Source organism: Toxoplasma gondii, chromosome XI (genome assembly GCF_000006565.2).
Source record: "Toxoplasma gondii ME49 chromosome XI, whole genome shotgun sequence".
Taxonomy (NCBI): domain Eukaryota; phylum Apicomplexa; class Conoidasida; order Eucoccidiorida; family Sarcocystidae; genus Toxoplasma; species Toxoplasma gondii.
In genome coordinates this window covers 6392971-6406673 of record NC_031479.1, presented here as the reverse complement: position 1 = coordinate 6406673, position 13703 = coordinate 6392971, and the positions used below count along the sequence as shown (strand labels likewise).

At 51.0% G+C, this 13703-nt stretch overlaps 3 protein-coding genes across 3 annotated transcripts; 2 read left to right on the top strand and 1 right to left on the bottom strand.

The window, feature by feature from the left end:
• Positions 1-400: 400 nt before the first annotated feature.
• Positions 401-5072, top strand: TGME49_216080 (apical complex lysine methyltransferase). The gene is made up of 4 exons (XM_002370877.2): positions 401-3330; positions 3457-3645; positions 3738-3830; positions 3958-5072. Exons 1-4 carry the CDS (start codon positions 1720-1722, stop codon positions 4192-4194), a joined length of 2130 nt encoding a protein of 709 aa, XP_002370918.1. The 5' UTR covers positions 401-1719; the 3' UTR covers positions 4195-5072.
• Positions 3959-6637, bottom strand: TGME49_216090 (hypothetical protein; the record flags this gene model as incomplete). Its single annotated transcript, XM_018779713.1, has 12 exons — positions 3959-5020; positions 5079-5240; positions 5296-5367; positions 5423-5588; positions 5649-5709; positions 5769-5799; positions 5861-5938; positions 5999-6034; positions 6089-6126; positions 6183-6222; positions 6279-6418; positions 6481-6637. 12 exons carry the CDS (start codon positions 6635-6637, stop codon positions 4949-4951), a joined length of 1053 nt encoding a protein of 350 aa, XP_018635227.1. The 3' UTR covers positions 3959-4948.
• Positions 6638-7513: 876 nt separating this feature from the next.
• TGME49_216120 (hypothetical protein) lies at positions 7514-13253 on the top strand. The gene is made up of 9 exons (XM_018779714.1): positions 7514-8118; positions 8684-8980; positions 9136-9858; positions 10396-10638; positions 11200-11326; positions 11682-11924; positions 12044-12168; positions 12317-12610; positions 12910-13253. The coding sequence occupies exons 1-9, from the start codon at positions 7903-7905 to the stop codon at positions 13144-13146; spliced, it is 2505 nt and encodes an 834-aa protein (XP_018635228.1). The 5' UTR covers positions 7514-7902; the 3' UTR covers positions 13147-13253.
• Positions 13254-13703: the final 450 nt, after the last annotated feature.

Below are 13703 nucleotides of genomic sequence, written 5' to 3'. Positions count from 1 at the left end.
CACCTTGTAGCTATTCTGTGTCGTGCTACCACTCTTCAATTTGACAAAAAGCCCACCGGTATCTCACGGTGATAACCGGGCTGTGATTCGTGCACGGCGTGCTAGGGTTACGGCCGCCATACAGTTCGGCGAATCGCGGACGAGAGTTCAGGGTGAAGAGATGCTGTGTCGTCATGTTAAAACGTTGTTTCCTCGAGTATATCTCTGTTTTTAGCACCGATCTTCAACGATTTCCCCGCCTTTGTGCCACCATGTCACCTGTCGTGTCTACTTTGGGGTGGTTTCAAGGGTACCCAGCTGGACTAGGAACAACGGCGCTAGCACTCGCTCGTGTCTGACCGGTTTTTGTTGTTAGCTGCACTGGAATGTGACGAGGTAGAAGAATGACAATTGCGAAGACTGTGGACTCAGTGACGCCTCCTGCCGACGGTTTTCTTTGTCTGCCCAGAACAGCACGGAATCAAGATGAGGATCCAAGTATGACAGTGAACACACAGACGGGGACCGTCCAGCCTCCCATTTCGAGTGTTTCTTTCCGCCTCTCTGTAAGGCGAGCCTGGGCTATGTCTGTTTAAGGTGGCCGCGCTTACGGCTCATCTGCGCTCGCAGATATGTTCCGCCTGCACAAAACTACAACATATCAATAAGTTGAAGAAGCTTTTCCCCCCTCACCATGTCAAATTTTCCAATAGTGCTTGGCTTACCCCGGTTGACACACATTCGATGTGCGGTTCTGCATCTCTTCGACCAGTAAAGAGAGTTGTTTCACCCGTGATCGAGCGCCAGCTTGCTGGTGCCCTGTTCGTCGGCAGCTCCTTACGGTGAACGATCAGTCCGCTGTGGCGCACGCCGTGCCACGAGTTTCCTGTGAGTCTGAGCAAAAACCGACTTTTAAAAAGGGAAGGTGGGCGGCACTAAAACAGAATGACAGCAAGTATGACGAAGTTGATTTGGATAATCCTCGCAGGAAGCAACACACAACAACTGAAGACTTATACGCGTGTGAGCCTTTACTTGAGTGTCGAGCGAACAAGACTCGGCTGGCACGGATGCTGCCGCACAAGTGGCAGCAGTAGCTGTAGAGCTGACAGCGGCGTATGGAAGGACAGCGGCTCACGGGAAATCGTTTTCCGTGATTAAAAATACCCTAAAATATTGGTTACGCGCAACTTGGTGGATGCGGTAATATCATGTTACGAAAATCTCGCAGGCTTCTGCCGTCATGAATGCGGACATTTGGTGACTTCCATTTTTATTGCTCGGGAGTGCAGGCAGCTGCCCAGAAAGGCGTATTCGTCCGGCGTCTTCTGTCGCAACTCAAGTTCTCTACGCAGCCTCCAGGGGCGACAAAAACTCGATAACTGTTTCTCATGGGCATTTCCCAGGAAGGACTGTGGCCAACTGTCTTTGTTCCATGAACCTGCAGTCAAATCTGCGGCATTCCCTTCTCCCGTAACGCTGTTTTGCTCGACGAGCTAAGCGCCAAACGGGGTGCGTGGTTCCCTTTCCGTCCAGAGAGGGAGGAGACATGCTTTTCTCGCGCCGCGGAGGCGACTTTTCGTTAGAGAAAGTTTTTTCTTGTTAGTTGCCTGTTCGTTGAATTGTCTTAGACGTGTGGAATGCCTTGCCTCGCGAGCCGTGCCCCTGGTGACCACAGTACCCTCGACTCTCCATCAACATCACGTCTTAATCTAACAGATCGCTCGTGGTTCTGACAAAATGAGCCGTCGCGTTTCCCACAACAGTTCCACGCGGAACAGTGGTGCTGTTCTGACGGGGGCTGCACTCGGAGGCGCCCGAAACCTCCTCGATCATGTTCGTGGAGTGGCCAGGTCGGGAACTGCACAGGGTGCCCGCCGGCAACATGGGGTTCTGGACCACACAGACAGCATCAAGAGGCGGGAGCTGAATTTTGACGAAGAGGCGTGGGCGAGGACCTCGACCTTGGACTATTCTCCGTATAAGCTTCATCGCATGCAAGAGAGCGAGGTCACCACTCACATAAGCGGTGACGACTACGGGGAAGTGTCTCCGGGAGAGGAGGCAGGCGAAATTGAGGCTCTTGACGAACAAGGAGAGGAAGATGAATACGAGAATGACTATGAAGATTACTACGGGGCGGACAAGGCCGGTGCGGGCGAAGAAGAAGAGGCAGCAGATGCGGCGGATGGATACACCTACGATGGTGGTGAAGAGGAGTACTACTACGACAATAGCTATCAGCAAGGCGAAGGTGGGATAGAAGAAGAGGCAGAGGACGAGGCGGAAGTTCCCGAGGAATACGCAGCGACAGGAGGAGAACATGAGGTGGAAGAGGGTGGTGAGTACGCATACAATGAGTACGGCTACGAAGAGGGAGAGTATGCAGAGGAGGCTCCGGAGAAGGACGTAGGAGAGGCAGAATGGGGTGAAGGTGAGGGATATGATGAAGCAGAGGTCGAGGCAGGAGACGACTACGAGGAAGCAGGCGAAGCAGATGAGGGAGAAGCGTACGAAGAGGCAGCCGAAGGGGAAGTGTACGAAGAGGCAGCCGACGGGGAAGTGTACGAAGAGGAAGATCAAGAAGAGGAAGCGGCAACTCCTGCCAACCCCTTAGCTCCATACACACTGCCCCAGATTGCTACCAAGGTGCAGGTCAAGCATGTGCCAGGCAAGGGGCGATGCTTATATACCAAGCACGACCTCGAACCTGGATCGATTATCTTTGTGGAGACGCCCGTACTTGTGGCAATCCCGTCTTTGGACGAAGAGCTGTGGAGTGTTCTTACCGAGATAAACGACGAAGAAGCACTGGAACTTCCTCCGGTGTGGCATCTGGCAGCGATTTGCAGTCTGACAATGCTTGACGACGAGAAGAAGAAAATTTGTCTCGACAAATGGGTTCCCGATCCAGACAGGGCACCTAGTGATGACGTTCTCCGAGTTATCAACAGAGCCGGATTGCAGGTTCACCCAAAACTTTATGAGCGCATGCTGATGGTTTGGAGGTACAATTCTTTCGGCCACCACACCGAACAACACGGCTTGGTGCTGTACAACCGGATCAGCATGATGGCACACAGCTGCAGAGCGACGGCTTGTTGGCACTACGGAGAAGATGATGCCTTTATTTTGCGTGCACGCGTCAAGCTCCAAGCAGGAGACGAGCTGACGATCTCATACATCGGAGATGACGATCTGTTCAAGTCGACAAACGTGCGAAGAGAGAAAGTGTATGGCTGGCTGTTCACTTGTCAGTGCGTTCGGTGCGCAGCCCCGGTTGACAACGCCCGAGGGTTTAGATGCCCTCTGTGTGGCACTGGTGCGATGTTTTTCAAAACAGAAGACGGGGTAAGTGACAATGCATCCAAGAAAGAGCAGTTTATCATTGGTTATTTAATTGCCTAAGAGCATGCTCTTCGGAAGAACGTAGCACCTCAGCCTGACTGTTGTGTTGTGTGCATTGCCTGTTGACAGGAAACAACGTCGTCCGCTTGCACTATATGCCAAGCCTTCCCAACACAAGAGACGATTCAAGAATATTTGGACTTTGAACAAGCTTATGTGGACAGGCTGGCTGAGACAGACAAATCAGACGTTCCCGATGCAGAGCTCGTGTACAACCAGGCCACTCGCGTATTTGCACAACACTGGGTTTTGTACCAAGTAAGCTTCATGTATCGATAGCTATGTTGAACAACAAGGAACAGCAGCAGAGGCTCACTGTTAAGTTCGATTTGTTTGGGTTTGTTTTGTAGCTTCACACAATACTGTTCGAGGGCTATCGCGATGCTGGCAACTCTGAATCGGCGTCATTCCACCAAATGGAACGAATCAAATACGTGTCGCAGGTAAGCGGAATCGACTGTGTTTGCTTTATCCCCTCATTCGAAGTTCATTTCGTTGCAAAACTCTTGTTTCTTGAGTCTAGGAGAAGATGTTTATTTTCGTCTCCATGCTTTCTGCTTGTGGTCACAGGTCATGCCTCTTGCGTCTTACACGTTGGCGTGGCTCTATGAAGAAATGGGTGACACCATGTTAAACAAGGCAGAGGAATCCGGCCCGGAAGTCCCGGCCCACAAGCTGAACGTGATATCTAGACACTTTGAGGACGCGTATAATCTTCTGTACATTCTCTGCGGCGAAGACCACGACTACACGGTCGCTGCCGGAACCAAAAAAACTGCATGCGAGGAACGCCTACCGGCCAGTTGAGGAACAATTGTGGGAGACTGGCGGAGGACTTCTCGTGTTCGCAAGGGGTAAAGGGCTCAGTGTCGCAGTGACATTTTGGCTTTTATTTCGCTACCAACAAGGAAAAACGGCTAGGTTCCATCAGCGTGTCAAGGGATCAAGTGTCAGCAATATGTCGGTCACTCGAGTCTGTGTACCGGTCGAGCACAGGTTACTCGATCCACTGCATGTGACAGTAATCGATGTTACAATACGGGATGAGATTGTATGAAACGGGAAAATCTCTAAGAGGTAAACACAACCAGGGATGTAGCGTCTCTTTTACTGGCTGGCCGTGTGCACTCTGTCGAAATCTGGTCAGCCTCAAGATGCCAAAAGGTCCAATCTTTTGTTTGCGACTCGAGCAGAATGGGGTGGCCGCATCGATGACGAAGTGCAAGTTCTTCCATGGAAGAAACAGATCCACACTGCGTTGCAACTTTTTCGAATTCAGTTTGAGCACCCTTTAGAGTCTGAGTTCCCTGCCGTGCGGCGGGATGCAGGGTGTTTCTGGCACTTCCGGTTTAGTCTTGATTCACAAAACGGAGTTTGTCATTGCAAAAAATCACAATTCAAGGCGCGTTGGTCTACGGATGGTAGGCGAAGCAGAATGTGCAGCCCCTGTAGCCGTGTGATGTCATGGACGATGGCTGCTCTGTGAGGCAGTCATTCAAGAACAGGGTTGATCAGATGTCGTTGTCTTTCTTTGTCGGAAGCTTGGTAACATAAAAATGTGTTAGTCCTCTTCTTCCGACTCTTCGGATAACTTGTTTCCCTTGGCGCTGCTCGCTCCTCTGGAGCCTTTCCCCTGTGCCACATGACATTGTCAGACGAAACACATACTGGATCGATAGAAGCACTCTTACGTTTCTTCGTTTTTTCTTCCCAAAAGTGCCTTCTGCTCGGGACTCCTCGGCACGGAGTTTCGCCAGGCGATCCTGCATGCTCTCTAATTTTGTTAGCAGAACCTCTATCTTCTCATCTTCAAGCTTTAAATCATCTTTTAGAAAGACCATATCAGCTTTGGGCTGCAACACGGTGTGTCTGCCATAGACGCTTATAGTGAGTTCGCGTTTTACTCACCGCAGCCCCAGCCGCAGCGTTTGAAGTAACCTGACGTAGCTCTTCTTGAAGCTTATGCCTTGACGCTTTCGTCTAGAAGACAGCGTATGCGTTAGTGAGATAATTCGTGTTCTGAAGAAGGACGGACTTCCTGTAGCATCGCCTCCGTGTCTTTAATCTCTTCTTCGAGCTGTGCTACTGTCGTTCCCTTGATTGAAGCCATTTCGGCGAGTTTTGCAGTGCGGATAGCTCGCATTTCGGCAGTGTTCATTTTTCCTCGGCAGGCGATGGCCCTCGAAAACTCGAGTTTCTCCCTAGGACAATGGTAGTGTGGGTCTGTTGACCAATCCCAGCGTCGGAACGGGTTAACTCACATTGCGCTAGTGTCGGGAGAGAGTAAGACGATAACTGGAGCCGTATACAGAGGAGGTGAGGCTGAAAGAAATGACGGCGTTAGATAGTAACTGGTTGGAAGACGGTGTGCTCTAGCGCACCCGCTGCTTCCGTTGTTATCCCTTCAAGAGTCTATGGTTAGATTATAATTTTCAACAGTGAAACCTATTGTTGGCACCCTATGAACACCTACTTCTTCTGCCTTTTCCTCCGGGTTCGCCGCTTTCTCTGGTTGCGGAGGGTTGATCACCGTCGACACGTACTCCACTCCCTATTAGAGTCAAATGGTGAAAAAAACTGCATTATTCAACTCCCACTGAGTGCGTCGGACCTTCCTCTCATTTGCTCCAGTTGCCTTATTCAAGTCCTAGATGCTTGGCGTGTGGAACGGCTTGACTATTGGATGTTTTAAATGACTAACGTTGACTGCTTCTTCCAGCTTCGAACCCAGGGATTCAGCTGAGTTGCCGTGTCAAGCCGTGAACCATTATTCATTTTCGCATGTCTCCGCTTACCCTCCTTCAGTTTCTCAGTCGCCTGATTCTGAACGGCTGCCTGTGGTGGGGTATTATGAGGCATCAGTGAGTGACTCAAAAGATAACACTCCTTACAATATCTTGCAAGTTGACTGGAGCAGGCGTTGGCGTGGGCTGTGCGCCGGCGATAACCGGCGCCGGGTATGGGACAGCAGGAGCAGCCATGACTGCCCCCTCTACTGCTGGTGGCGGAAGCGGTCCCTCGGCAGCACCATCTGTGTGTGTGAGCACAGTTTTCTCATAAATATACACGATCGACCACCGAACGCTGCCGTACCTTGCTGCTGAAGGAAACGGGAGCCGGCTAAGTTAGGAGATGCTGCTTTGCCCCGAACGTGCTTCCCCAGCGCATGGACGGCTTTATGATGACGCGCATATGCCGCAGTCATAACCAAGGAAAAAACAATAATAAGCGAAGGCAATTTTATCAACATTTTGCTTTGCGTTGGCCGTTTGTGCAGTATAGAGAGTTAAATTCGTGACAATAAGCTTTCTGCAGCAGCGGCGCCTGCACCACCACCTCACCTGGTGTCCCTACAGCCGCGAGTGCGCAGAAAGGCTGCTGAAAAAGGCAGGCAAGCCACTGATTGGTCAACTGCCAGTAGCATGGAAAGCGTTCTCCGGAGAGCACAAGATATAACGAACTGCTGCGCCAGTTACGCATGGTTAGCTGTGAAGCTTGTGAAGAGACACCACGCGCAAAGCGCTGCTACTGACATACGTTTGCATCATGGAAGAGATTCGCCGTTCAAATACTGCAGGCTGTCAGTTGATGCGGAGACGCAGACATCTACCTATTCAACAAAAGGACTGTCTCCAACGTCTCACCAATCGCTCAGTCAACAGGCCCGGAACAGCTTCATTAACTTTCCAGGCTGCTGATACCGATCAATTTTTACTCCAACGCACTGTGAATACTTGAAGCTCAGTTCTGTGTATTACATTTCTTTACCATTGCAGTGTGTTGGAAATCGTTTTGACATTGCCTACCTTAATGAGGGGGGGGGAGAGCGTCCGCCACCATCACTATGGACGTCATCTAAGCATACATAAGCGATACTTCTGCCAACGATACCTCAAAATGTGGAAGCGTACGAACCCCGTCCTCATCTGTTCACAGAATTTCTTAGCAATTAATATTTGTGTTTCGAGCTAAGTTTGTTTTTGACGTAAACTGCACATGCTCTGGTAGCAATGGGCAGCGCTGTCCCGTTCTGCGAACTTCGAATGCAGGCATGCATGCATGCATGCGTATGGAAAGCATTTGAGGTCGTTGAGCCAGCCCATGTGGGGGGAGGAAACGAACTTCCATAAATTCGTCCTGGGGCAATATCATTTGGTACTGTATTCATTGATGACTCAGAAATTGGAAGACTCAAGTGATTTGTGCTGTGCTGCGAGGCACGCTGTGGCCTCCGGTGTTCTGGCCAGAACCTATTCTATCAGAGCGAGGTATGGATTCTGCGTCAACGGTCGCATTGGCTGAACGTTATGTTCAAAGAGACAATCAACGGCCAGTTATAGACTGTCTCTTCGCTACTGGATGCAGCAGACAGCAACGAACCTGGGTTGCACTTACAAGCGGGTCAAGTTCGAAACGGCTCGCAGCGCTTGCTGAAACGAGGCAGCAGCAGGAAAGGAATCTATCAATTGTGAGCCTGTCGTCGCCGCTAGAAGAACGTCTGATACGACGCCTGCGATGACGGCCCAACGACAGTCGGGCTCTACCGCCCCGCTGGCTGCGAAGGCAACTGGATCTTCGCAAAAGTCTTTGGATGGCCTTCCGGTGTTTTGCCTACTACATGGAGACAATGAATCGGGACCGTACTTGCCTCTTGGTATGGCAAACGGCGATGGCAGGCTGAATAGCGCCTTTTTTTACGATGCAAAGGCTCACGTTTTGAAGGAGATAGGGGTAAGTCATTGCGTGCCAGCAGCTGCGGTCACTGACGTTTGTTTTTGCCGGGGGCGCGAATTTCCTGCCGCCAAGGCTGATGATAGGTGATAGCGACGCTGTTGGGTTGTCCCTGCCTGATTTCGAAATGCGCATGTCCCATACATGAAGACTCCATTTCTCACCTGAGCACCCATTTCTCCTTTCAGAATTTGTTTCCCCTCTGTCAGTCGTGACGTTACTGCTGGGCGAGGGCAGCGTAGTGTCCCGCGTGAACTGGATCGGTGCAAGAGGATTTTCATGTTGCAGTGGACATTTTAGGTGCTGAAGATGCAGTAGCTTTTGCTCGAGCAGAGCGTACCGGAATCTACGGGTGAATCAACTGTATGCGTGCCCCAGATTTCTGTGCGTATGAGGCGCATAGCTCATCTGTTGTGTGCGTAATGCCAGACTCCCCTGTAGTGTCCACAAGTAGTATCTCTACGCGCCGACATTTTCTCCTTGGAGAGGGAACAAACTTACAAACAGCGACTTCGCGGAGATGGGTATGCAATTGCGTGCACATGTGCTGTGCATGTGTTTCCAGCTTAACCTTCACACTCCCACGCGAGTGTATACGCTGCCTGACTCCTGCCGAGGCTTGAGTGAAGGGAACGGCTGCGTTTTTCGGTCCGGGACTGCGGCAAGCATAGAAGCAACAGGGACTGGAAAAAAACGTTCGAGGGAGGGACTTGTTAACTCCTACGATGCTCTCCGGGACGAAGGCGATCCGCCTGCGGAATCACTAACGTGTATTTTGGCGCGAGGTCAAGGCTTACACAGGCTCAGTGCGTCAGAACGTGGTCTTGGTAACCTAGCGCTCAAGGATGATGCTTTCCTTTCGGTAAGTTACGAGCAGGTATCTGAACCATGTGGGTCATGGAACTCCGTTTCGCTGGCGCGATACCTGCCTGTTCCCAGAGCGAAAACCCGCAAAATCAAGTGTATAGTGATTCGCTCTTTTGCTTTGTCCGTCCATGCGTTGTGTTCTTTTTACAGATTGAGGAAGATATTGTGCACGTGGCTCCGCTACCGGCGATCGGTAGGGCAGGATCCAAGGGAGGATCCGGTATGCAGCTCTGTCTTGCAGTCACGTCCGCAGCGACAAGAGCGCCAAAACAGACGGATGAGCAATCTGAACGTCAGGTGGAACTGCGGTGCCACCTGGTGTCCTGCTCACCTTTTTCGGTTCTTGCCAGCTGCACAGTGGGTCAGTGCCCGCTCCGCGCTTGTCATGGGGAAGGAGGAGACCAGGTATCTTCGGCACAGCGAAAGAAGGGCTCACCCGGACACAGGAACCACAAGAATAACCCTTCGTCTGCGTATCGTGTTGGTGTCAGTAATTTGATGCTTGACGGGGGTCGCATTCACGTCGTTCTATTTGTTGGCGTGGACGCCGACGACATGGACTGTCTGTACGCGCCGCTAGACATAGTTTATGAAGACTCTGGCTTTGCAGTACGGCCGGCTTCCCCGAATCTTGCCGAACACGGCGAAGGCGACAAGTGTGACAAGAAGCTGGGCCAAGTTCTCCCTCCACGTGGGGTAGTGAAATCCGGCGCTGGTTGGCGGGTTCGGCCCTGCTATGAACCGATGCACGAGATGTGTGCAGCTTCGACGTCCGCCGGCTCCATCACCAGCCGACTGGGGTCGAGGCATGCCGGTCGATTGTCCGGCGAGGAGAAACTACTTGTGACTGCCGAAGACGGTTCCGAGTTCCAGGTGAGCATGCACAGCGTCCATGTGCGAACTCGACTGGGATTTCGAGCGGTGACGTCTTTTCTAAATTCCGGACATAGTCATACTGACAGAAAAAGGAAGAAGGATCATTAATTGAAAACGAGGCAGATCCATCTGTCTCTGCTTTTGGAATGGCTCGCATTTCAGCTGATAAAAAGACAAACCCAAATACCCGGCAAGTGCAGCGTTATGACGGAAATAGACACTAACCTATTTGATGTTGCGTTCAAGTTATCTTACCACACTTAAAAGTGGATAAGCCGCACGTTTACTGTGGACCTGCACAGGTGGACCACTGTGGTGTGACGTGAGAATGCTAATGCAAGCGTGACGCCGTGAGTGATTACCGACTGACCAGAAACCTGTGACCACCTATAAATTTAGGGGAGTGTACTCACTGTAGTATGGAGGTGCAAGTATTCTGGATAATCGCTTGCTTATGGTTCAGCTTGTGAAGCATGTGAGGAAGTCCACAAATGTTCACTGGGTTGTCGTGTAAGTTTATCTGTGTATGTCCAGGTACTCGCTTACCACCGGCCAACGTGTTCCTTCGTCCCGACCAGACGCTTTCGCCGCTCACTACCCCCCGGAGACACTGATGGCACACAGCGAGGGGGTGTTGTTCTCTTGAACGCTGATTTGTGCTTGGAGTGGCAGTGGAGCAAATCTTGGTGCAAAGTCATTTTGCGGGAGACGTCATGGGGCGTTCCCTGTTCGTCTATTCTTCGTCTTGAGCTGCCGGCATCTGCCATTGGAACAGTGGTACGTCCGTCTCCGCCGATAGGACCATTGTGAAGTGTCATTGATTTAAGTGAGAGTGCTAATTTAAACATGATAAAGTAGTAGCTAATACAGTTTCTGCTAATATTCCTATTCCTTTCACAACGGTGTGAAAAAATTTATTTCCTGTTGCCTCACTTGAAACACTATGCGGCAGCCCCCCTCCCCGGCAGATTGTTTAGAGCTCCACTGCAGGTGAAGGCAAGTGCCAAGTATTTCTTCTGTTTCTGACTTTTGCCTTTCTTAGACGTTCTCGGGGTGACTAACACAAGACGGGCGAGTGCTACAACTTCGTGGTTGGTTTGAGTGCGAAATGCTAAGAGGAAGATGAAATAGAGCGACTTCTGCATTGTATGAGACGGCGGGTCGGTTTTCATTTCTCATAAGCGCTGATACATCATAAGTGCTTTTGGTTGTGCACATGTGCTCGCCGTGCAGAGCGAGAGGGTGTACAGCGTTTTCCACAGATAGTGGCGATGGAGGCTTTGAGGGCAGTCCAGGGCCTCCCGAAGAGTTCGAAGTGTGATTCGTTTCTGTTTGCAGCCTTCGTTGCTTCCTGGGAGTTCATGGAATACGCCACCGTTCCTAGTGACCGTGCTGTGGCAAACACGGAATGCAGTCTTCTCCACTCCGCTTTCCGTTCCGTCACTTCGCGCTTCCAACACCGTCGGTGAGCAGATGGTGTGTGGTGAATGATCTCTTATGAGGATAGCATCTTCGGCTACAGGACTACAGGTAGTACAAACGACACCGAAAAAGTTCCCCACTAGACAATCGCTCAAGTACCTAACTAATGGAAGTTTCGCGCCACCACAGCGGTTCTCTCTCATCCCGTTGGTTCCCTACGGATCCTATGTCTCATTTCTTCATCAGACGAGCTGTGCACCAAGGGAGGGCTACAATCTGCTCTGTAGATTTGGACTGCTGTGGGAAGAGTTGTTTGTCTCTCGCCGCTGAACGTGTTGCCCTACCAAGCGGCTACGTACGTGCTGCCTTGTGAGAGCTCATGCCGTGTGATGCCTCAGGAGCTTTGGCGGAAGTTCCTTTTAATGATATTGACGAAGTGAATAACTCGAAAGCGAAACGGAGTCATCAGAACGATGATTTAATCCTCGCCGCCGCGGTAGTTACTGACGACAGAGACCGACAGCTGTGTCGGAGCTTGCTTCACTTGTGCCACCAGCCGAGTCGGAATGGGGCAGCTTCTGTGGAACCGAATGCGTTCTTGAACGCGTTGAGACAGCACAAAAATGGCCGCAACGAAATCGGTGAGTCATCTAAAGAGTGCCGCACAGCTGCGAAGTAAGGACTCGATGAAGTGAAACGATCGGCTCAAAGAGAATGCAAAGCTAAGCTGCGATGCGTGTTGGATGTGTCTTTCTCGCAGAAAACGGGATCTGTCGCTTTCTTCGGAGCGGCATGTTGCCGGCATCTTCAAGTTTGGTATCTTTTGTGATCCAGTTCGAACTGGAAAGAGCAGCTGAGTGCTGCTGTACAGACCCTGGCATTCATGTAAGTGCTTCTAGTTGACGGAGAGCCATGCTGCTTCATCCGCTAAGCTGAAACATCTCAAATGACAATGTGAGTTCGACCTCGCCGGTCTGTGAAGACGGCGTTTTAGATAATAGTGTGACCAGATTACTGTGCTGTGTACCCACAGGAACGTGACATTGTCCGTCTCCTCCGTTGGCGTCCCGAGGTGTTTTTGCCGGTTGTTCTGCACCGCACGCCGCATCTGTCGAAACCGCTTCTGATTCAAGCCTTCCAAGAACTCCTGGTGCAGGAACGGGGACAACACTTGGTCTCCGTGCTGCGGATGCTTCAGCAGCTCCTTTCCTGGTTGGAGCTGTACAGCAATGCTGCTTCGCAACAAGACGAGCAGAAGACAGAGAAAGCTCCTTCGCTTGATCTTCTCCTTGACTTCGTGACTGTCCTTGCTGATGCAGAATTGCCGGTGAGTTTTCGAGACAAACCTTAGACTAACAGTTAACTGTCCGGCCCGCGCAGTCGTTGCCTCGTCTGGGCATTCAGTCATTCGTGGACAGACGCGTACTACCTCTCCGTCGCTCTAAGAACCGTGCACACCTTGTTCCTTCACTCCAGAGCTCGCGAAGCATATCACTGCGTCTGAGTAATCCCATGTCCTGTGCCAATTGCCCTGCGATTCGTTTCCACGTGGTGACGCTGTCCAGTCCTAGTGGAACTGAGAGAGTGTGGATGGCCGTTTCCCTCAACTTCTGCTTCTGTCTGCAGAAATCGTTCAACGAAGGAACAAACGAAATGGAGGTTTCTGGTCCGGAACACCAGGAGAGGGTTGTTTTCTCAAAAATTTTGCGAAGGGTGCACGACTTAATGCAGCAAGAGGATGGGGCAGTACTGCGCAAACTCGAAGGACACCTTTTAGCTGTATTGACAAGTGGGCAAGCACTCAGTTCAGGAGAAGCTGCAGTGGGGCATTCTTTGGTTAACAGAGTGACCGTATCCCTTTGATTCTGTTTGCCGAAGATTTTCCTCCTCTATGCCGACAATTCTTGATTTCCTCGTTGTGTGAGAAACTTTCGAAGTCAACTCTGGACCCGTAATATATAATATACCCACATGTTAATCGTCGACTGCCTTTTCATTGTAGCGTGTAAGGGTGCGCCGCGTTTACGAATGAACAACATGAGTGGTTCAAAAGCGTCAACACGGTCTCCTGAGAAACTGCCATTCCTGCTGGCATCGTACACATCTTGAGCTCGCACATGTAGTTCCTTGATAGGGAGACTTCTTTTTGCTATCTTAGGAGCGCCCGGACGCCTGCTTGATCAACTGTGTTTCTAATCGGAAACAGGATACCGCTGTGCTTCAGCACAGATGGTTGCCAGTGGGCGTTTGTGCTTTGACGCTGCACTCTAGGTTGCTATCTGCAGCACTATTTACCGTATAGAGACAAATCCAGAAGTGCTCGAAAACTATTTAGCTTGCAATACTATTTCCCCTTAACAGTGCCGTCCAAACGCGTCGTCCGTTGAAGCGTTTTCGGTGCCAGTGTTTGCTATATGATT

Coding starts and splice junctions, on each gene's coding strand:
- TGME49_216080 (XM_002370877.2), top strand. CDS start 1,720: ATGAGCCGTCGCGTTTCCCACAACAGTTCCACGCGGAACAGTGGTGCT. Junction 3,331..3,456: donor TTTTCAAAACAGAAGACGGG/GTAAGTGACAAT, acceptor GCCTGTTGACAG/GAAACAACGTCGTCCGCTTG. Junction 3,831..3,957: donor GAATCAAATACGTGTCGCAG/GTAAGCGGAATC, acceptor TTGTGGTCACAG/GTCATGCCTCTTGCGTCTTA.
- TGME49_216120 (XM_018779714.1), top strand. CDS start 7,903: ATGACGGCCCAACGACAGTCGGGCTCTACCGCCCCGCTGGCTGCGAAG. Junction 8,981..9,135: donor AGGATGATGCTTTCCTTTCG/GTAAGTTACGAG, acceptor TTCTTTTTACAG/ATTGAGGAAGATATTGTGCA. Junction 9,859..10,395: donor AAGACGGTTCCGAGTTCCAG/GTGAGCATGCAC, acceptor GTGTATGTCCAG/GTACTCGCTTACCACCGGCC.